The sequence below is a fragment of the Chroicocephalus ridibundus genome, chromosome 9, assembly GCF_963924245.1.
Source record: "Chroicocephalus ridibundus chromosome 9, bChrRid1.1, whole genome shotgun sequence".
Lineage (NCBI taxonomy): Eukaryota > Metazoa > Chordata > Aves > Charadriiformes > Laridae > Chroicocephalus > Chroicocephalus ridibundus.
The window spans coordinates 45,828,728-45,852,119 of record NC_086292.1 but is presented as its reverse complement, the minus strand read 5'-3'; the positions used below and the strand labels follow the sequence as shown (position 1 = coordinate 45,852,119).

Below are 23,392 nucleotides of genomic sequence, written 5' to 3'. Positions count from 1 at the left end.
TACTTCATTTGGTTCTATCTGATTAGTACTCTGGTATTTAAGCCTCGCACACCTCATACATGTCTGTTTTAATTTTTTTTCCCCTCCATTTCTCTTAAGAAGTTGGTCTCCTGCAGCTGCAGGGATTCTGCTCAGCCCTCTCGCTGATACAGCGAGGTGGTTACTTCTACCCAAACCCTGCCCAACACTTCAGATCTGGGAAAGAAAAGACGGCCGGTGGACGGAGAGGCTCTACAGACACCTCGACCACTGCAGAGGAGTTGACGGCAACCTGCCCACCCGGCGTCCACCTGACTGTGCGCTGTGCTCCTGTCCCCTTGCCAAGAGGAGACAGAGCACTTTCCTGCAGCCCGTGAAGGTCATTGGCATGGGATGCAATTCACAGCAGAGCAAAAAGTGGCAAACGTTAAAAAATGGGCAAGCCACATTTTGCCTAACATCGAAGGGCTGGTTATGAGCCTGTAAAACGCAGTTTATCAGTGGAGATTTTGGGGAAAAAGGAGCGATGTCCATGTATGTGTCCTTCAGGTATACAAATCACACCCAAGTTGTGTAAAAGATGTATTACGTCGCCCAGACATAATTCCTACCCAGCACGCTACCCACATCTACCTACAACAAAAATGTTCAGCCTGAAACAGAGCCTGGACAAGGTGATCTGGCAACACCAGGAGCCCCTGCAGAAGAGGAGGTGGCCGCAGTGGGTGCTCTCTGCCGCTGGGAGCCTGGCAGAGGCCACGCATGGAGCTGCCGAGACCTTTGGAGAAGCAGCACCTCAAGCAGACCCAGGCAATGCTCTGCGACGGCTGACCTTCGTCCTGGGGAGCTGACACGGTTGGAGAAGGCAGGAGAATAAATTTCAACTACTCCCTTACGCTGGTAATACAAAATGTTCAGATGCTTAAAGGTTATGACAAGCTAGCGTCTGGTAAAGAGGTCAGTCTGCCCTGAAAGTGTTGCAGAAGCCAAAATAAAGTCTAGTCAAGCCTATGCGGAGTATGAGCACTGGGGCAGGGAAAATAGTGAGGCCTCTTTCTCCCCAGAGGTGGCCCCAGAAAGCAGCGGTAAGGCTGCTGTTAAAATTAAAATATGGCTGAGTATTAGGATATTTGCCTTGGGCAGATACATGTTTTGAGAGACCGGGGTCAGTGGCTGTTTTAACCGCGTTGTTTCATCCCTACTGCCACACTTCCTGAATTTTCCACTTAAGCGGCATTTTGAAGAGGACGCAGGTATGCTGGTGGCATTCGGCATCACACTCTAGAGGGTAAAATGTGTGTGTGTGTATTCATGTGTTTCTTTCTGTCCATCTGTCTATCTCAAGGACCATAAACCAGCAACGGAAAAAGGGGATGCATGCAGCCCAGTGCAAAGGGAGAGGAAGAATCATTGTAGAACCAACGGGACAGAGAAGAAAGTAATTTTCTACCATAAGGGAAAATCCAGTCATGGCAAAATGATTTCTTACACTATTGAAAATCATAGTTTAGACTTTATGTGCAAAAAGAAATGAGGGGAAAACTTTGCACAGATCTAGATGCACGATATGCATGGTGTGTACCTTATTTTTAAAATGTTTTATTTTAGTGGCCTCATGTAGAAGACATTGCCAAGGATTGGGACCCCAGTGAACTGCTGGGCAATGACAAAAGAACAGCGACTGCTACGGTTTATAGCTGAGCTGCTGGGCAAGAGACAGCCGGCTGAAAAAGTGGAGACGAGGTCTAAGTCGGTGGCAGAATGACCTGGCAAAATAAACAAGTTAGGAAAAAATGGAGGGATGTTTTCAGCAAATCTCAGCAAAGATTGCAAATGGCCACAACTTGGGAAGCCTTCTCCTAACACACCCTTGATGTGTTCAGATGGACTTGGGGAGATGATGATCTACAGGATTTTTGCATTTTGACTACCTCATTTAATCCACTTGCTGAAATGTTTCCCTTTTGGATTGGGTATTTTTATACCCAGTCGGTTGTGCTTTCTTGTGATGAAGTTCCAGCAAAATATTTTTAATCCCTTCTCAATCCAAGGAAAGGCTTAAGCTATTCAAGCTGCTTTTAGGATCTGAGTGGTGTTCAGACGTAGGATGCCAGATCTGGGTTCCCAGTAAATAAAAACTTCTCACCATTCATATCGACCTCCTTTGTGCAGGTCTATAGATAAAAACAGAGGCAAACAGTGTTGACAAGCAAAGAGATTTCATCATGAAGCACCTTTGCACATTACCATGAAAATTACCTTTAATTTGTCCAAATTAAAACTCTTTAATTTTGCACATGTGCATGTAGTACAGTTTCCTTGAGGTTTTCATCAAAGATATGACCATGCTGTGGTTGTACACGTTGAAAAATCCTGACTTAAATATTTCTGCTGAAAATAAGAGGACCACTCTTGGAGAAAGATGCCAACATACAGGAGCAGAATCTGATTAAAGGTGTGCACTGAAGTTGAGTGTGTGTATGTGCATGGCTGGCACTGAAAGCTGCCGAACACGTGAGAGGGTAAGGAAAGCCAAACACTGGGCAGAGCTCTCAGCCTCTTACGAGTACAGAGCTATGGGCATCTCAGTGGTCACAGAAAAAGGGCTTCTTCCCATGCATCTCCATGGAATACAAGGTAAAGATGTCCTGGTGGAATCCAGCCAAATAATTCCTAATTATGAATTTCACATTGGCAGCTCAGGAGGATGGAGAACACTGCGAACGCCACCAGTTCAACACTATGCTGTTATTATCATTTTTTTTTTTCCTTTTAAAAGAATCTGACAGATTCCAGAAACAATGTTACGACCCCTATAGGACTGTGTTTCTATGAGACTGTAAGCTCTTTGGGGGCACAGCACATCTTTTTGTTCTCTGCTTGTCCGGCATCCACCACAACATGCTTGTCCATGACTTGCCCTATTCGTCAAAGTAATGAAAGAAAGGCTATTTTATAATAAAAAAAGTTCTTTATGACAGCAGAATGATAAATGGTAGACGCCCAGCTCCCACTTCAGCTCTGTCTTTACACAACAATACATTAATTTGTAAATAACCCCTTCCAATTTATGCTGCATCAATGCCACAATACGCACAGAGAGGACGCTTGTTCTGCTCAGTATCCGGCAGTAGTAGCAGGCACAGCTGTACCAACCAATAGCAAACATTTACTGGACACGAAGACCTTTCTGGGCTAATTTAACTGAAGCGGGGAAAGCCTGTGCACAGTTGATAAAAACTATGGAAGGCACACGCGTGGCAGTCCAGGACAGCTTCATACAAAAATGCGCAATTCCCTTGCACTGAATCTCGAGAGGGTTGTGCCAGCACCCAAATGGGGACGCACACGAGCTTTGAGTTGTTGCCACAGTCCTGGACGTGCATGCAGGCGTGGCACTTCTGCCCCGTCATACTCAGGGAAGATTTCCCCCCTAATTTCTGTGACGCAGAATAAAGCCTTTTCATCTTTCCTAAGGGGTATGAGAGCTAACATGTAACTAAGACAACAGTAGGCCATTCCGGCACAGCAAATGGTATAGAAGCGGATGGAGAAACTAGAAGAAGAAAAACACGTATAAGGTTGTGGAGAATGATGTAGTAACGTAACTGAGACTATTGTAGTACAAGATGTTCAAGAAGAATTTAGGTTTAGACATGAAAACTTAATTTTGACATTTGTGTTAATAATGTGACATTTGAATATTTCTTAATGTAGCTTTTTTTTTTTTACTAGACTATGGCTAATGCTCACAGATGTCTGCTTTCTTATTCTTCAGCATAATTTCGCTATCTCCCCATGCCAAAGTATCGCAACAAATCTGTGATTACTCAGGACACCCATATGCCGTGCAGCATGGCTACTACGAGCTTTGGGGAAACAGCGGGAACACGGCCCACGTTTTCTGATTCCAAAAAGCCCGAACCTTTTCCGCTTCAACTAATCCCGTCTCTCCCCATTTGGGGCCTGGGCATACAATGTCGATGCCGGAGATGAGCAAATGGTGGAGAAAGGCTCAGGGAACAGACGATTTTGGGGCGTTCAGTGGATGGTGAGCATGGAGCAGGACGCGTCCCAGCCTTGTCTGTCCCCTCAGGTGAGCCAAGCCTTGGCCTCCCTGGCCCTTGCTCCTGCCTGAGCTGCATCCCCAGCTCAGCCCAGAGGGGCGACTGCCATTAAATGCAGTAAACAAACACATGGAAGATGTGAAAACCAGAGCTATGTGTTTCTCCTCCTTTTCTCTTTCCTCCTAACTCGGTCCTTTCCTTTTTATATATATCTATTTTTTGTCATTTCTGAAGAACACAGCAGTGTTTCCGTGAGACGGGTTTGCTGTCTGCGCTCTCCGCCTGCGCCCCGCAGGATGCTCGGTGCGGCCGCCAGGGCCCCGCCGCCGCCTCCTTCCCCCGCTTCCCCGGTAGGCGCCGGAGCAGCGGCGGCGCCGGCAGAGGCCCGAGCACCGGCAGAGGCTCGGGGAGGCGGCAGAGGCCGGAGCAGCGGCGGCAGAGGCCGGAGCAGCGGCGGCAGAGGCTCGGCCCGGCCCCACAGCCCCGCGCGCCCGCAGCCGCCCCACTCCGCTCCGCGCGCCGCCGCTCCGGCTTTTGCCTCGCGCCCCGCCGCCGCCGCCGCCTCCGCGCGCGCCGCTGCCGCCGCCGCCGCCGCCGCCTGGGCGAGGGGAGCGCGCGCGGGGGAAGTGAGCGCGCGCCAGCGTGCGAGAGAGGCCGCGCGCGCGCGGGAGAGGGCGGGCGCGAGCCCCGTCCCCGTGCGGCCGCAGAGAGGAGAAGCGGCGGCGGCGGAGCGACGCCGAGGCTGTTGTTTACCAGCGTTCACTCTCCGTCGTGCAAAGGGAGCCAGCGCGGAGGAGGAGGAGGAGGAGGAGAAGGATAAAGATAAAGGGGGGAGACGCGGCAGCAGCGCGCTGCAAACTCTGCTGCAAGCGGGCGGCGAATTAATTGGGAGGAGCGGCAGACCCTTCTCCCGCCTCCCCGGAGGAATTATAGACCCTTCGCAACAAGCTCCTGGGCTTTGACCTTCAGCAAACCGGATCGCCTTCCTCGTCCCCCCCCCCTCCGCTCCCGCCGCCCCCCCAGCTCGCTCGCTCTCACACACACACACAGCCCGCCCCCCCCCTTCCCGGCTCCCCCTCCCCCTTCCTTGGGCTGGGCAGCGCGAGGGGAAGGTTTGCAGCGCGCGCACACCCAGAGGAGGAGGGAAAAAAGGAAGGGAGGAAAAAAAAAAAAGGAAAAGGATTTACAAATTCGCTGGGTGGTTTTTGTTGTTGTTGTTGTTGTTGTTGTCGTCCTTCCCCCCCCCCCCCCCTTCCCGCCCCCGGCGCGATGGCAAGGCGGCTGGGAGGGATGCGAGGAGGAGAGCTGCGGGGGGAGGAGGCGGGGTGCTGAGCCGCTCCGCTCGCCCTGCTGCTGCTTTGTGTGTGTGTCCTGGATTTTTCTTTTTTTTTCTTTTTTTTTTTTTTTTTTTTTTTGGGAGAAGGAGCCTGTGGCAGCGGCGCCGAGGAGAGGAAGAGGAGGAGTAGGAGGGGAGGGGGGGGGAAAGCCTTTTTAATTCATTTTCGTTCCAAATTCCGCATTTCGAGTCTCTGCAGCTAGCCGGACTTGTGGTGGTGGTAGTGTGGGTGGTGGTTGTGCGTGGGGTGTTTTGTTTTTTTGGGTTTTGTTGGTTTTTTTCCTTCCTTCTTCCTCCCTCCTCGCTGAGCGGGGAGAGGAGCCGGGGGGGATCCCGCCAGGGTAGCCCCGTCCCCCGGCGGAGGGACGGCGAGAAGCTGTTGTTGTTTTGTAATAAGATTGTCTGGGTCGCGCCCCCCCCTCCTTCCCACCCCTCACCCCCCCCCACCCCCCCCGCAGCCCTCACGGTTTTTTTTGTGTGTGTGTGTGTTGTGTGCGCGTTCCCTCCCGTGTGCGGTGTTTGAAAATGGAGGTTGAAGATGCGGACTGCCAGCCCCGATGTGCCTCATGTTTGCGGCTCCTGTGCACCATGTACCACTGCAGCCAGCGCTGAGGGGGAGACGGCGGCGACCCCCGCCCCGCCGCCCCGGAGCCCGCCCCGCCGGAGACAGCGTCGCCCCGGGGCTTTCATGCCTTGTTGTTGTTGCCGTTAATACATCTTGAATATCTTGTGTATTTTTGGTGTGGTGTGGTTGCTCCGGAAGATCAACACCCAGGGACCTCAAAAACCCTCCGGTTTGCCAGTCCGAAGGGTCTTGTGTGTGGTTTTTTTTTTTTTTCCATTTCTTGAGGCAACGTGGATTTATTTATCCGGCCCCGCTTCTCGTCTGCCTTTTGCCTCCTTCGTTATTTTTAGAGGACGGAGAGAGAAAAGAAAGCGAACAATTTTGGACTTTTTTTTTTTTTTTTTTCGGAAAGGGGGATTTAGTCCAATTAAAAAAAGAGGAATGAAGTCTGGCGCTGGAGGAGGGTCCCTCGCCGTCGTCTGGGGGTTTCTGCTCGTCTTCGCCGCACTTTGTCTGTGGCCAACAAATGGGGAAAGTGAGTACGGTGCGAGTCGGCCGGCGGGGGGGGTGGGGGTGTCGGTAGGGGCGCCCCGGGGCGTGTGAGGGAGCCGCGGAGGGGCTCCCGGTGCGGGCGTGAGGGGCGGCCTGTGAGGGGGGTGCCGGGACGGCGGCTACCGGTGCGTGTTTGGCGGGGGGAAGAAAGGGGAGCGAGGGGGTTCCCCGTGTGAATGTGTGTGAAAAGGTCGGTGAGGGGCTCCCGGGGTGTGTGAGGGGGTCCCAGGGGTGTGTGTCTGTGATGGGGCTCCCCGGCGTGTGTGGTGTGTGTGTGAGGGGGCTTCCCGGTGTGTGCGTGAGGGGGTCCCTGTGTGTGAGGGAGCTCCCGGGGCTCCCCGGTGTGTGGGGCTTCCAGGGGGGTGTGTGGTGTGTCTGTGAGGGGGCTCACGGGGGTGTGTGAGGGGCTGGCTCCCTGTGTGAGTGTGAGGGGTTCGCTGAGGGGCTCCCCGGGGCGTGTGTCTGTGAGGGGTCTCCCGGGGGTCCCTGTGCATGAGGGGCTTTGGGGCTCCTGGGGTGTGTGTGAGGGGGCGCCTCTGTGTGAGGAGCTCCGCGGCTACTGGTGTGCGTGAGGGGTTCCCTGTGTGTGAGGGGGCTCCCGCGGGGGGTGTAAGGGCCTCCCGGGGCTGGACGCCGTTTCCCGCCGCGGTGCGCGGGTTTCGCCCCTGCTCGTGGGGAACCTGCGTGTTTTCCCTCCAGTTAACGCGTCTGCTCCCCCGACACGTTTAACGACGCGGGGCCGCACGCCTCCATCCCTCCCTCCTTTCTCCCGGGGGCGGCTGCCCGCTGTTACACACGGGGCGGGCAGAGCCGCAGCCCCCAGCCCGGAGGAGGGGGCCGCCATGCCCGCCCGTCCCCTCCTTTGTGTTTCCCTCACCTGACCCGCGTACTCCTGACCCCCCCCGGGGCCCGCCGCCGTGTTTGGACCTCCGCAGCCAGGGCTGCGAGCTGCGTAGTAAACACTTGCAGCCCGGGAAAGAGCTTCATCTTTGTCAATATTGAGCGTCTGTGTGCAGTAACCTGCCGTAGCGAAGGAGGAATTCCTGGAAATAAAGCGCTTTGGCGTTTATTGCCGCTTTACTGCCTAGGAAGGGTTTCACTCGCTCTGCTCGGGGTGCAGAATCACGGTGGCATCCCGCAATCTAAAGGTCGCAGTCTTGTTGGTTGGTGTTTTTTTAGGTTGATTCTTTACGTTTGTGCGTAAATAGAAACGTTTGATGGCCGGATGGGCTATATCCCTAAAGGTGATTTTTTTGTTGTTGTTGTTGTTCCTCAAGCAGCTGCATTTAGAATGAAAATAATGTTGCACCCAGCGTGAAGGTTTTTGTGCCGTGGGCTCGGCAGCTGCGAGCGGCTTCCCCCGCCCGTGCGGGGGCTGCTCCGGCAACAACGCGGTTCGTCGCGCGGGACCGACCCGCCGGGTCCCCGGCGCACCGGGCTGCCCGGGTCCCTCCCGCCGCTTATCGTCCGCCCATCGCTCTGTCTGTCCGTCCGCCTTCTTCGGGAGTTGCAAAAGCCCCGACTTTTGTTATTGTGCGTTTCAAACCTGCGGTTATGTTGCAGTGCCCGCCCCCTTCGGGCGCAGGGGGAAATAAAGGGGGCAGGGACGGCTTGGCGCTGCGATTGATTAGGCTGCAATCATCACCATATTAATCCCGGCGCTGATCGGTTTTCTTCTGGTATGTCGGGTTCATGCTGGATTGAGGATCTCTTGCATGAAATTAGCCTTCCCTTGTTTTCTGGAGCGTCCCTGTAGGTAGGGAGATGGTAAATATGCCTTGGAGCCCAACCATTTTAAAAACGGCTCCCTCTCCTTCGGCATCTGCAGAAACAGGGATGTTTCTTTACTGCGTCTTGATGCTTGTAATTTCTTCTGCTGTGGTTTTTTTTTTTTTTTTCAACATACTCCTTGAGCTGTAGTTGTGTGCCTGTCACTTTGAAAAAGATGTGCTTTGTTGGAGGGAAGGAACGGGTAGATCAATTTTCTCCCATTTTAAATGTAAAGGGAAAGAATTTAGGAGCTAGAAAGGTTTTTTCTAAAAGTAGTAGTTTCAGGTTGGGAAGAAAGGGAAGTTCTTTGGATGCACTGACAATGAGGCTAACTACAACAAAATCAAAATGTGAGCAAGAAGCGCAGAGATGGAGTCTGTAATGCATGTTGAGTAATACTGTGTTTCATTAGCTGGTGAATGCCAATTAACTCCTTGCAAATTAAGGCCCAACTTAGGCTTTTGCATGGTAGTGGCAGGGCCAGCTAGGGCTGGAGAGCCGCAGTCTTACATCTACGAGTTTAACTTTTTGGCTAGAGCCAAAAGTTTAGGTTTTCGAGAAGGAAGATTAATCTTTAAGTTTAAAAACAAAATCCCAGTGCCCGTCTCCAGGGAAGGGCTTACAAAGGATCGAGTAACTTGGAGAAACAGAACAGGAGAGGAGGGGGAAGGTCTAGCATACCCATAAACTGCTAGGATACACGCTTACAATTATTTTTTTTCTTGCCTTACCTGGTACAGAACATCTTCAAATAAAAATGCCTGCCCAGCTCTGTCAGTAAAATAAGGCAGGACAGTATGTTAGGATTTTAAGTTGCACTCCTCTGAAGTGTTTGCGGTTGCACTTAGTTAAAATGACCCAATTAAGAACCTCCCAAATGAAATATCTTCTTCTGAAGAAGATCTAGGCATTTAAATATGGGAAGATAGCCTGAAAAACTTGTCTTAGCTGAATACTGCCTCTAATCGATCGCCTTTGTAGTTTACAGTTTAATAGCCTTTGTTTTCACGAGTTATTGCTGAAAGAATTTTGCTGTTAGGGGGAAAAATGATCTCCAGAGCAGATGTTTTGCATCTCTTCATATTCTTCTCTCTCTCCACAATAGTGGAAGGAAGATTAATCTTAATTTTTATTTGTTTTTCATATATACTGTGTCACAGCTAAAAGGCACTTCCATTTTCGGTCAAACAAGCAAGGCATTCCTAAATAGGAATACAAAGGAGTTACAACAGGAGGGGAGAGACCCATCCCTTTAATGCTAAATTATATAAAATCTGTTTGTGGTTATATGACAGAAACCTCTTAAAAATGCAGGTAGCTTCAGTGGAAAGCTTCTGATTCAAAAACAGTCATTAAAAAATTCAGAGAATTTCCTGAGATCTTGTTAGAGCAGCACGGAAATAAAAATAAAAAGACTCTTCGTTAAGTATGTGCTGGTGTAACAGTGCATTTGGTGTGCAGAGCTACAACTGTTGGAGAATGCTTCATCCTGGCGGTGGGTTTAAGCGTAAACACTGTGTTTTCTTCCTTTTTCTACCTTGAGCACGACAGGGTTTTGATTTTCATCCTTGTGTACATTTACAGAGGGAATGTCTAGAAGGGAATGGGTTAAACATTTAGAATAAAAATAATGTTTTCAGGTCTGGTGATACTTCAGACAGACTGATAGATACCTTGATGGATATGTTCATGTTCGCTCTGAGCTTTTGTTTGTCTATCCAGGCTATATTTTATGTTTCTGATGTTAATAAACAGTAGCTCATGCTGCGTGTGTTTAATCTCTCTCGCAGGTTGCTTAGTAAATACCCTCATGACCTCCTGAGTGTCAGCGTTATACACGCCTAGCTTTCACATCAGCGTTTTCATATACACCTAGTGGTTAGTGAATGTTGTTAAATGGGAGTTGGATAATTCCTCCTCTAATTGAGGTTGTGAATAGAAAATGCCAGAGCGTTGAAGGAATTGGTGTCAGTCGGGTTCACCAGAAAGAGGAGAGGAGGGAAATGTTCAGGGAGTGATGGGGATTGGAGTCCATGGGAAGGAGCGGTGAGCCAAGCAGTACTTTGAGTTTTTTTGATTGTGTTAGATTGCACTTTCAAAGCGTTTCCATACCAGAACTGGAGCAAAGGCTTGTGTGACTCAGAAACTGAAAGGGTTAGGAAATGGTAGTGACTTAGCTAATATCAGGCAAAATGTGTTGAGAACGTGAGAGAGCAGAGGAATGGGTGTGGAAAGATGAGTGTTAGAAGTTTCAGTGCCGAACCAAGATTTGAGAGAGTGAAATACTCCTTGTGTAAAGTGAACGAAATTTAACTTAGTTCTTAAGTATGTGGTAAGAAGTGAGGAAAGGAAGGGGCTGCAGAGAACGAGAAGACAGATCAAATAGTGTAACTTCGGTGCAACAGACAGCGTGGTTTATTTGATTTAATAGAGAAATTTGATAAACTCAGATTTGATAAACTTATGTTAATTTTTATGTCAGCTTTTCCCTGACCAGTTGTTCCTTCACACTAATTCTAGAGTATAGTAAAAGCACAACTCCAGTGACACTAAAATTGTTTTCATCTTGAAATATACACGCAGAATCTAGTGTTGAGGACTTTCTGTGTGATTATTTTTGAATCTGTCTTTGTTGGTAAATAATTAAATTCTATCAGTATATGTTACCTTGGGAAAAGTTGTTTCAAATCTGTTTAATTTTCTGCTAATCTGGCATTTACTAAGAAAATCTTGGAGGAGAATGTCTTCAGTGAGGGAAATTTTTATTTCTTTTTTTTTAAGCATCTAATATTTAGAATTAAAATACATTTCAGCGCTGAAACTATGAGCTTTAAAGGACAATTTCAATTCATGTTTAACTGAAGCTTTTTTTCCCCTCTTTCCCAATAATTATTATTTTTTTCTTTTTATGCTGAGGTAGATTTTACCAGTGATCACTGTAACTATTAACTCAGTGAGACCAGAAGAGGCAGTTTTGTTAAGTGATTAATTATATTGTGTGTATATTCCATCTGTGTGAATTGTGAGCTACCGCAAACTTCAGTGTAAAGAAGTTTGTTTATGGTCCTGAACTTTGAGAGAGAGAGGAAATAATATATGCAGGAAACCTGTTTTTCTCACAGTGGATGTTAACTTTATGATCCCACACAGAAAACAACTTATCTAGCTCATCATCTGTAATGGCCCTAAAGTTCATAACTTACAAAATGTAATGAATTAAATTGTTTTTTAAAAAAAATTAGAGCTTTTATCTAGATTATCTGCAGTTAAATTAATAACTTCATGAGCGTGATTTTCCTTTCTTGAAAAGTTGATGACCAGGAAGCAATGGCAACTTTCTGAAAAAGTTCTTTAAACTTTGGTTTATGAAACGAAATACATTCTTATTTGGATTTTAGTGTAAAGCTTTCACATTTGGAAATGCTTTGTGATGTTATCAAGTAGCAGCTGTTTCTTATTTATATGTGTGAGTGCGCACATAGGAATGGGTAAGCTGCAGTTTGTTATTGAAAACTATTGTGTATGTTACTAAATTTTAAAAAAAGCAGCAGTTTGAGTAATTGTCTCGAGAGTCTCATAATTAAAGCTGTTGCAGATTTGTAGTTTCAGTTTATTTCCAATCTTTCTGACAAAGTTGAGCTTTTAAGGTTTCTGGGCTTAGGTGGTAATGGATCATGCTGCTTTTAAGAGTTCTGCGTTCAGAAAGACTTCAGGAATGCAATGATGTGTTTGAAAGGTAGAAATACTGTTTTAAGTATTTTGATATATTTGACATGTATAATTTTTCTATCACTGTAAATTGTATAGACAGCCTCTTTGTGTAGGTTAGTTGGATTAGTTTTTATGATTTATGAAAGCCACTTTAAAAAGAGTAGTTTCAAATTTTTTTTTATTGTACAAAAGCAGAACTCAACAAACAGCAGTTGATGAAGACGCATTTGGCGGTTGTTAGCCAGTTTGTCTTGTGTGTGGTTTTTTTGGGTTGTTTTTTTTTTTCCCTCTTAGCCAGTCATGACAGGTACAATCTGGACTGATTTCTGTAGTACTATATTTGTCTTTGAGACAAACTTTGAGGATGGGCAAATGATTAGCAACATACAGTGTTCATTCATATATTTTTGTGCTCTGCAAATAGAGCTGTACCAAGTCCTTAAATTCAAAAATAGATTGTAGTTCTTTTAGGCAGGACTTATTTTTGCTAAGTAAGTTTGATAATAGTTTGGCTTATTCATTAATTAAGGAGATACGTTCTGGCAAAACTGGTGTTAGCATGGTGCTGTGTTGTGAAGGTTTAACTTGCATTTATCACTGAAAGTTTTTCTTAACCTTTGCAAATGCTAAATATGAGCAGTTCCCTTAGGATATCTTTCAAGACACCAATTAACTTCTTCGATGTTGATATCCAAGAAGTTGCTGTTGTGGCACAGAGTTATTTAAAATGTGCTGAAAAGCAGAATTGTTATTTCTGCATTTACAGATTGATTTGCATATGGCTTGTAAGCTTTAATGTCATGTAATTTTATTTATTTATTAATTTTTGAATATCCAGGTGTGTATATGTCCTTTTACTCTATTCCTTTCTTGGTAAACTTGGTGATATGAGCAGAAATAAGCGTCTATATGTTTCAGTGACTCCCCAGATAGTTTTTTCAAGGAGACTGTTTTTGACCTGCCCAGTGAGAAGGGACCTCACACCCCAATAAAGTACTATGGTTATTCCTCTAGAGGCACAAATCGGCTTAGTAAATATTTTGGTAGAAACAGCAAATGTATGCTTTTGTAGCAACACAAAGTTATTTTAATAGTACCTTGGAGCAATAATTTATGGTAAGATTGTCGCTGAAGAGAAGTGCCAACCAGGTTATACTTTAAGAACTTCGTGCTATGCTGTTGACTTACAAAAATGTGTACCTTATACAAATAAGAAACTTTTTAAGCAGGGCATAGGTGAACTGCACATGTATATGCTTTACTGTAATAGTATATAAAATAGGAGTGTGTCCTGCTTTTGTGAATACTTGGTTTGTGAAGATGTGTGTTTCGGGCAAGTCCAATGACCTAATGAGTTTGTTTGGCATGTGTTGCCAGTGAGGCACATAGTATTGAAATAGCTGTGCGACCAGTCAGGCCGCGTGTTATCTGCACACCTCTTATTGGTGCCATTACATGCTGTAAAGATAGCTCTGTTTACTTGGAAGTGTGAGCATCAACTCTGATCAAAACACTTTCCCTTAACAGGTGGGCTTTTTTTGGAGTTCTTTGGTGAACATCCTTTCTTTGTGTGGAGGAGGGCAGTGTCAAAATGTGACGATATCAGGCAAACGCAGAGAATATGAGAGTTCCTAATGATAGAGGCAAACTTTACAAACGTGTGTTTCTTCCTGCTGTTGAATGGGTGGTGGGTCATTTTTACTGATTGTTTCCAGAAGCTTATAGTTCTTTTTCTTCAACATGAATGATTCACAAATTAGTACACTACTCATTTACGTCAGCTACTTGTACAATACTGTTCAAATAGCAAAAGGTTTGATTGGAGGCAGGAGAGAAGAATTTTTTGAAATTCAGAATGCATGAAATGAATACATACTGAAGTAGTCAAAGATCCCTTGTACTTTATCAGAGAGCAGTCTGCTTGAATGAAAGGTACTGTACCTGCTGTTAAGTTTATAAACTTGGTTTATACAGATTACTTTTTAAATTATTCATGATGCTACATTACAAGTATATCTGACAGGTTTAAAATAAATGGCTTGATGGTAAGAGGGAACATGCATAAATTAGAGCTGGGATAATGTGCTCTTTGAAGTATCTCTTCCATTTGTTACTACTGGAATACAGTAGGTAGCTGCAGCTGAATGTGTGATTCTGAAGTATGGAGTACATCATTATCTTCAAACTGTGTTGTAGTGGCAGTTCTTATGTAAGACAGATGAGATGAAGTGGCAGGGGGGACTAAGGTGCTCACTTGGTATTTAGTTATATACACATTTCTACTGAAACATGGAGGGTGTTAGTGGGATGAAACTTCTATAAGCATAGCAGTTGAAAGAGTCTGCTGGTAGCTGTAAGTTGGTAAGCTTAGCATAGCATCACACTGTTTTATTTACTCTTTTTTTGTTAGCGTTCCTGTGGGTTTGTAAGAGGAGTTTTAGTAAGGTGATAGGTTTCCCCTTAGACTTAGTGGGATGCTGTATCTGGTTTGCTTATGGATCATGGTGCTCGGCCTGAGAAGTCTTTTTGATCTGTATGCACAGAAAAACTTTGCAAGAGCTGAACTGTTGTGTTTGAAAAAGGTTATTGGTGGGGAAAGAGAATTCCAGATCTCTGGGAAGCAAAACCATCTTCCCCAAACATAAATTGACACAGGGCTGGTTTTCCTGATTTGTAGACAGGCAGCTCATTATGTTTGAGAAGCAAGTAGTTTATGGTGTAGAAAAAACCCTAAAATGACGTGTGATAGAGCAGCCCTCAAAAATAATCAGAAGTTTTTTTTCTGAAAGTGGAAGGTTGTCTTATAGAGATGGATAGTTCAAATCTTAAGTCTTAATCAAATGGGTACAGCATTTTGGAGCAAGGTCTGGTGGCAGCTGCTCCTGGAAACAGTTTATAACCAAACTTTAAAAAGAGAATTGGCTTGGATTTAGGAAGGGCTTTATCCCTGGATCTCACTGGGGTCGTTTCCTCATTATTTGCATTGGCTTCAGTTTAGAGTCATCTTCACGTTTTGTCCTTTTACAAATAGTATGTTTTGCTTCCTTGCCATTCCTGTCACCTCCCCTTGGGTCCTTCTGCGTGAGAGTAGTTTGTACCTTGAAAGGCTTAAAAAGCCCATTGTGGTCACCTCGTGGGAGGAGTGAAAGCACTGGCACTGCACTGTAGGAACAAACACGTATTTGCGCTGCTCAGCTGATCTTAGACTAACATTTGGCTGTAGTGTTAGAGTTGAAATTGCAATGGAAATACCTTGTTTGTCTCATCCCCTGTGCTCTTTGCCGGTGCAGAAATTCCTTTTATTGTGGTGTTTTTGTTTCTTTCTCCTGGGGGTTTTGATGTGTAGTTGAATTGTTACTGTTGTCTTCTCTAGTCAAATTTCATGTATCCCACTGGGGATTTGGTTTGTTCTCCAAAATACTGATGGAGTTAAATAGTGTGGATTGTTCTTAAGCTTTCAGGTGGCTCTACTTTTCTTTTAGCTGAGAACCAGTGTTAAGAGAGGCACTTAACATGATGATGGCACAAACTGTGTTAAGAGTTCACAGACCCACTGGGATGGAGCAGGTAGCCCACTGGAATTGTGATGGTGTCTGGCTGCCATGGTGGGATTCCTGGCTGCTGCTTCTCTCTGTTCTGTATCCCCAGCAGGTGGAAGCAGCGTGTGGTTCTGTATTGATTGTAGTTAACATCTTCTTTCAGTTTATTGTGGATGAAGCTTTTTTTTTTTGAGATGGATGTGCATTTTGGTCCCTTGCAAACTTCCTGGGAAGTATGGAGGGAATGAACATCCATCTGTGTCAAGATAAGCATTTAAGTTGCTGGTTTTGTGTGTGCCTTGCTCCTGTTCCTTGGATCCCAGAGGTTCTGAGACTAGGGGAAAGAAGGTTGCAAACCAGTACGACCTATGACCATTTCTGTGTGGAGGAGGTTGCCAAAAGTCAAAGGGTCTGTTAGTCCTGTTGCTCATGCACCGCGGATGTGGGGATGTTTTAATAAGTTATGTTGGTATTTCCTTGCAGCTCTTCCAGTGACTTACACCCATGATGGACGTTGAGTCTGTGCTGTTGTTACTCTACAAAAGAGCAAAAACAGAGTTTAAGAAAAGCACATTTGTTGATCCAAACTTGAGACTTGGCTTCGTTTGAGCCTGCCTGGGTCTTGTCTGGGAGTGACTGAAGGTTTTGATTGTTTGTCTGTTTCCTTTTTTTGTGTGTGTGTGCTAATACAATGTTTGTGTTTTTGTCACATTGAGTAGACTGACTACGTGGACAAATATTTTCATTGATATTGTGTCTCATCAAGAGGCGTGTAATATGTGTTTAATACTTAAATTAGGTTATGAGTCCCTTTTAAAATCCAAGCTTGTATATGCTTTGATGGGTTGTGGTTCTAAAACGTGGCCAGTGTTACCAGTGAATGAACAAAGGTCCTTTCAAGTTGCTTCAGTTGTTATCCTACAGAAATAAGGCACAGACAGAGAAATGCATTTGAGTGTGCGTGTGTATGTGGCAGTGGTTCTGGACTTCATTTCACATGTGTTTCTGCTGGACATTGTTTTTACATGGTTTGTGTTTTGTGTATCTCTTGGTAGTTCATTGTTTAAGTAAACATGTTGAGTTAGCTGTAAGGCTTTAGTGCCAAATGCCCACTGATGAGATGTATTAGGGTTTTGTTGTTCCCAAGCCATACTGAGAAACAACGGCTTTACAATTCAGTACATTTGAGGAAGATTACAAAAAGAATTCAGGGTGGATTGCAATCAGCACTTCAAAAGCAATAGCTTTGGAGTAACTGCTATAACACAACACAGCCCATGGAAAAACACTGTCATCTTAACAGATGCAGTGTTATTTTGGAGATTCCACTGTATAAATACATGGACTGTGGTTAAATTTTGATGGCAACAGATGCAATCTCGGTTCTTGATTCTTTCATCTCTTTAATATTTAAAAATATCCAACAAAGTAAAAGAAAAAACAACATCCAGGCTGAAAATATGCCTTGGGTAAATTGTTGGGGCTGTACCTTTTGGGCCTTGTTTCATTTCAGATATGTCACTGCAGATTAGACTTGGGCAGAGTAAATGCTCATCTCTGTGAGGGCGTCTCTGCAACTGCTGCTACTCACGGCTTATTGTACCATTTGCATATGAATGGAATTATTCAGCTATACTTAAGAAATGTCAGCAAGATTGAAGTCAAAGTTGGTTAACCTGGCAAAAAGATATTTCCAGTATTTTTCATGAAAGAAAGTGATAGTATGAAGACAAGAATTACATATTCCACTGGCTAAGCCGACATTGTCTGAGGATTTTCTTGATGTTTTTGTAGTTGATATCAGTGATTTTATTTTTAAATTTGTCCGCAAGACATCGCAATGTTTGAGGGCGAGAGAATTGGAATGTGTGAATCAGATGTTGTATCGTAATGCTGCACAGTTGTGTTCACATTTGTTTTTCTTTCCAGATTTGGTTTTGTTTAAATACTGATTTGACAAGTACGAATTGAAAGCAGGGGTCGTCTTTTTTTATGATCAGCAAATAAAGCATCATAGCAAGATGGTGTTATCAGTGCATTCACCTCTGTCCATCCACTAGTTTGGTAGAAAAGCCTGAAGTTAAATTCTGTAACTGGATTTTAAAAAGGGACCGGATAATTTTTGTGAGCAACGACATTGGTAGTCATGCATGCTAAAATAGGGAGTGATCACATCTCGTGCTTCAGAAGCTGACAGTATGCAAGGGTTGGGAAGAAATTGTATTCCTCCTCCGGGTGTTTGTATTTCCCTCCCCATTTGTGAAAAAACAGAGAAATGCTACCCTTGAGGAGTGGTTAAAGGACTTGTTTTTAGAACCCTGATGTGATTTGAGATGCTCGTGTGACTCTGCCATCCAGGTGAAGGCACTTTCACCAGGAAGTTGTGTGTTGTCAGGCGTTCAAAGACTGTACTCTTAGCAGAAGTATGAGGGTGGGGGTGTTGGAATCAGCTTGTCTGATAAGGAGATAGTATGTTACACTAAAAATAAACCCCAGATCTTCACAGGCGACTGTTAAGATTACCTGGTATCACATGCAGTTAGAATAAAACAAAAGTTGAGGTGGCTTGAGCATCGTTTGGCGTCCCTACGAGGATGTGCTGTGATGTTGTTTGTTCGTTCGTTCCACAGGATTTCTCTTCATTATTCAGGAGCAACTGCGCTTATGGAAGTATGGAGCTATTCAGTGTTTCTTGCTTGTTGCATCTGTGGCCATGGCCTTGTTTACTGCAGTATCAAAATACTGTTCTGACCTCAGGATGGCTGTCGCTGCTGGTGGTGTCTCATGCCTCAAGTTCATCTTTAACACCCTCGCAGCTTCCCCCAGACCTGGTGAGATGAGAAGATGTGAATCCCGTTTAATAGGAGGAAGCGGGTGGGGGAGAAATGAAGAGCAGAGAGGCAGAGGATATAATTGTTATGTCCACCGATTTTTGCAGGGGGAGGGAGGAATGCTCCATTTAAGTTGTTTACGTACCCTGGTTGGGTATGTCTGCCTCTGTTCTCCCTCTCTATCAGTAATCTATCTCTCAATAGTGTCACATGCTCACTACATGGCTCCTTGATGTCTTGGTTGAAGAAAACAAGGCGAGACTGCAAGGCTGGCTTTGTTGGTGTTGATCCTGGTGCCCAGAAAGTGATGAAGATAGTTCTACGCTGTGGGTCTGTGGGATGCTGTGTGCCATCATATCTGCTGAGATGTTCAGAGGGTGGAAGGGTTCATTTTCCTCCTGGCTGATTTAACTAGCAAGTTACACTGGCTTATGGAAGGGCGTGATGAGAGCCTGAGGGGATGGAATCGTGTGGTTGAGAATGGGGCGAGGGAGAAGCAAAACAAATGGTTGCTTTAGTGCAGTTCTCCAACAAGCCGTACTCTGTGCTTTTTGTGTCTTGGCCATGAAAGGTGGGTTTCGGTGACTCAGCTGTGCATCACTCGGGACTCTGGGACTGGAAGGGGAAATAACTCCTCGGGGTTAGGGAGCATTCACTATGTGGATGGACATCTCTCTGCATTGGTGCTGAGGTGCAGCATTGCAGCCCACCCCTTGCTGGCAAGGGGCAGCTGCTGCAAAGACAGAGGCTTGTCCTGAAACGGCTGTGAATCTCAACAGGAGGAGTAGCGTGTTACCATCCAACCATCTTTGCAAAGCCGCTGAATTATTTTTATTGAAATATGGGGAGTTCATTTGTTTAGCGAAGACAGGCTTCAGTGAAAGCTGTAGGCTAAGTGCTTGATGAATGTAATAAATAGTTTTACAGAATTAAAAACAATTCTGGTGCTTCCGCTGGGCACTGTGACTCTGCATAGCTTCGTAACCTTCTGGTGGACATGTCGTGAATTTTAGTCCCATTTGTCCTTCAAAGTTTGTTTCTTCCTTAGTATGAAGGCCTCAAAACACTACTCTACCATATTATAATTTTTTTTCTTTTATTGAGATGGAGTGCGAGTGATTTTCATAATGACTTAAAACAGCATGCAGGAAGAGCTTGCTTTAAATACACAGTTTTAATCTCATTTTGCATATTTTTGTCTGGAGTTTTTTTTTTAATTGGCTGACAACTGTTAGAACACCTTGATTTGCAGATACAACCTTTTTGGAAAATACAGGCTTTTTTTGCCAACGAATAGCATTTGCCATTTCTGCACATTCATCTAAATAATTGGATGCCTTGGATACATTTACTCAGATCCTTAATTTTCACACTTCTAAGTGACAAAATGGCAAATGATGTGTTTTCTGGTAGATTACTTCTCATTTGTGTTACTTTTTTTTTAGTTGAATGGAAAATGGAATTTTAATTGAAATGCAGATCTGAATTTTGAGACTTAATTAAAACTTCAAGTGTGATGGACAGGCATGATTTAAAAAAAATCAATAGAGAAAATAGTTTGTTATTGTTTCTCAAAAGTTTAGAGCTAATAGATCTTGCTCGCTGTTTCACAGGTTTCTATGCAAGAGTCCTTTTTAATTTGGAAATAATTGCTCGTTGAACCATTTGAGTAAACTGAGAGGCACTTGCAGAAGTAGCTGTTGAACGTAAAAGCTATCTTAGCATTTCAACAAAGGGTGGCTCCAAGAGAGCTCTGAACAGTAAATTCATCAATCCAAACTTTCTTGTATAAATTATATGCTTACTATTTTTATTTTATTTAAATTACAGTAGGCATTTGCCCTAATATATGCTGTTATAATTTCATGTTAGATTTGTAATTGAGTTTATTTTTAGAAGAATGCATGTAAGTGGTTTATATAAAATGATTTTCTATTTTTGTAAATGAAATAATAGTTTTTTATTGACTTTTAATTTCATGCAAATGTGGGTTTTTTGGCTCGGAGGTTATGTAAGCAGAAAGAAATCTAATGATATGAGAGTGTTCTCATAATATAAAGAATAGAAGATTGGTTGTCAGTAGCTAGGGGCACTGCTAGGCAGAGTTAACTCTTATTTAGGCATGTTCAAATTGAGTGATGGATGTTAATAGGGTGCAGTACAATGGGTTTATATAAAAAAAATTTTTTTGTTGCTTGTTCTTCCTGGTTAAACTAAGAAAGCCAGATTGTAACTGCGTTTGGAATCTGACAGGGAGATAAGAGAGATGGTCATAATGTGGTGATTTCTCAAGATGCCTGAACATGTCACAATCCATGGCAAGTCTGATGGACAAGGGAGTGTTAATTGTGTGCAAGCCAGACTTGCTATTTTTAATTTGGCCTCGCTATCGTGTCTCTTCACAGATGAATTTGAAGGCTAAGGGGAGTTGAGTGATGACTCATTATTGAGTTAGTAAAATCACAATTGATCTCCATTTCCTGTTGATTCCAAAATTACTGAAGTGTGAAAGCTGAGAGTGACTGATGACTTCTTGGAGGGGAGTTTGGGGGTGGAATGTGGAAGTGACTCTTGTCTAAAGTAATTCAATGCTGCCCTGGGTGTTAGTACAAAAATGTCTATAGTGAGAACAGGTGTGTGTCTGAGATGGGAGGCTTTGAAGAAAGTGTGATGGTCTGGCTTGCTGAGTTATGATAATCTAAATGATAATCTAAATGATGAATCTAAATAATCTGAAATGAAGAATCTAAAATCTGAAATGAAGTAATGATAATCTAAATAAACTAAAATATGCTCTTCAGCAAGGTGGGGGGGAAGAGGTCTCTTAAGTAGCTACTGATAGACGTTTAAGATGAAACTTTTCATTAGTCCTCTCGGTATTGGCAATATCTTCTGATTGACCTGTGTTTCTGTCACTTAGCTCAGAAGATTTTTATCTTGAAATCCCTTTGCTCCCAGGTACTATTTACTGTGAGAGCCTCCTGCTCTTTTGCAGCGTGACTACCGAGTGGACGTCAGACGGCACGATGGCAGAGAATGGGATGTAGGGACAGCAGTGTTGTGCAATGGAGGAAATCTTGCATATCTTGGTTATTGTTTGCAATTATCTTTTGATGAATCCTTGATCTCCTCATTCTGTAGCTTTATTCTTGTGGTGAAATGGGATTAATGCTCTTTCGACAGATACTAATTAGAAATGTGTTAACGTGCAGGTAAGATTTAAAGTTTCTTTTTTTTCTCCTAGTACTTACTGTTAGCAAAACTTTTTTGTTGTTAGTAACTATTAAGTTACATTACAAGACTCTGCCCACATTGATTATGTGGCAGTAAATTCTGCTGAAAGGGGGTTTGTTGGAAGAAATTAAAGGGAGGATATATGCTGTTCCACTTGGAAACAAGCTATAAGGAAGCCTTGAAGTATTGCTTCAGGAAGAGAAAACTTAGTTTTGTTCCCCAGAGGAATAAGAGGAGGTGTAAGGTAAGGCCGTCCCTTCTCCTGTGTTTGTTGCATCCCTCACAAAATCCTGTTTTTAAAGAATTTTTCTGAAGTGGTAATTTGGAATGCAAAATAACAGTCTGTGTTCTGTCTTATAACTATTCAGATGGTCTTTGAACCGTTGAAACATGTCATGGGTGTACATTCTGATATGCTGTGTTAAAACAGAAAAATGAGGAGAAGGAGAAATGTATTTTTTTCCTTGGAAAGTGCGTACGAGTTTTTCCCAGTGTTGCCGTATTTAGGATTATAGAAAACTGAGAAGCAGGAAAAAGAGACAGTTGATCTTGCTGTCTGAGAACAGCTTGGTTTTCAAATTTATAAACAATTCAGGAAAAAAAAAATCTTCAAGGCTTCTTGACAGGCTAGGTGTGTGGTTTTTCACATTCAGAAAAGTTGATTCAGTTGGTTTGGCTTTTGCAAGGGAACAACTAGTGAAATAAATTGCTCTGAGAGGGTATAAAGAACTTTCCTTTCCTCTAGAAAAAGTTGGGCAAACATGGAGCACTGAGTTGCGTGGTTGAAATTTGGTGAACCGTGGAAAGGACACTAGTTTTCAAAGAAGTTTGATGTTTCTTCAGGGTGTTGTGAATTCAGAGCTAAGAGTTGCCACACTTAAAAAGACATGTCTCAGTCTTACTGTGGGTTATAGGAGCTTCAAGTGAGCTTTATTAGGGTGTGATCATGGCAGCTCTTAAAGCTGTCGCTTGCAGAGAATCTTCAAATACTTAAAATACTTTGATACCTTATACCTTGTCTTGTAGGATCTGTGTTGATATGTCCCAGTACAAAAGCATTTTGTTAAACCAATTAAATGTGTAATATTTTTATAATACTTGTGTTTTGGAAAAATCAATATGACCAGTTTCCCTTTGAAATGACAAGAAGCCTGTTGTGCTGACAAAGTAGAATGCATTAGGAAGTGGTGCTTTGTATCCTCTCAAGAGTAATGTGCTCTTGTTTTTTCTTAATCAGCGGGATGTTCTCCTGTATGTCAGATGTCTTAGTTGTTTTTGTGATCTGTATCGGAGAAGAGCGAGGGGAAAAAATGTCAGAGAAGCAGAACAGGTTTAAATGCTTTATAATAGCAGAAAGCCTGCAGCTTTGTATTTCTTTGTTTTACTAAAACTGGTAATGACCAAGTTAGAATTGGACACTTTGTGTTTATGTTTGTGTTTTAAACAATAAATAAAAGAACAACTTGCCCTTCAGAAGAACGTAATGTGTAGCCTGCTGAAATACTCTGGAGCATAAGGGATATAATTAACCATTTTCCCTTTAGCTTGGTTATGTTTCAAAGGGTAACGCAAGACGTCAAAAACATCTGAAATTGCTTGTTTACCCATTCATTGAAGTAAGGATTTTTCAAGTTGATTGTCTGAAAATCAAACTACTTCTTCCTCTCTCCATTGCCTTCCCCTTCTTCCTCATTTCCTGATCTGCACTTTCCAAATTTGTAATAAGTCAAGTACTGATGGCCTTTTTTTTTTCTTAAAAAAAAAAAAAAAAAAAAAAAAGGCACTTAAAAGCAGCCATTGAGGAGAAA

At 43.8% G+C, this 23,392-nt stretch overlaps 1 protein-coding gene across 3 annotated transcripts in view; it reads left to right on the top strand.

Annotated features, from left to right (window-relative positions):
• Positions 1–4,768: 4,768 nt before the first annotated feature.
• IGF1R (insulin like growth factor 1 receptor) overlaps positions 4,769–23,392 on the top strand; it is a 196,306-nt gene continuing 177,682 nt past the window's right edge. Inside the window, exons 1-2 of one of the 3 annotated variants that reach the window (XM_063345371.1) lie at positions 4,769–5,408; positions 6,360–6,482. In XM_063345371.1, the coding sequence (XP_063201441.1) occupies positions 6,389–6,482 (94 nt within the window). In that variant the 5' untranslated portion in view covers positions 4,769–5,408; positions 6,360–6,388. Of the gene's footprint in view, positions 5,409–5,488; positions 6,483–23,392 lie in introns of those variants that run through there. The other 2 variants (XM_063345372.1, XM_063345370.1) reach the window with 2 other exon arrangements.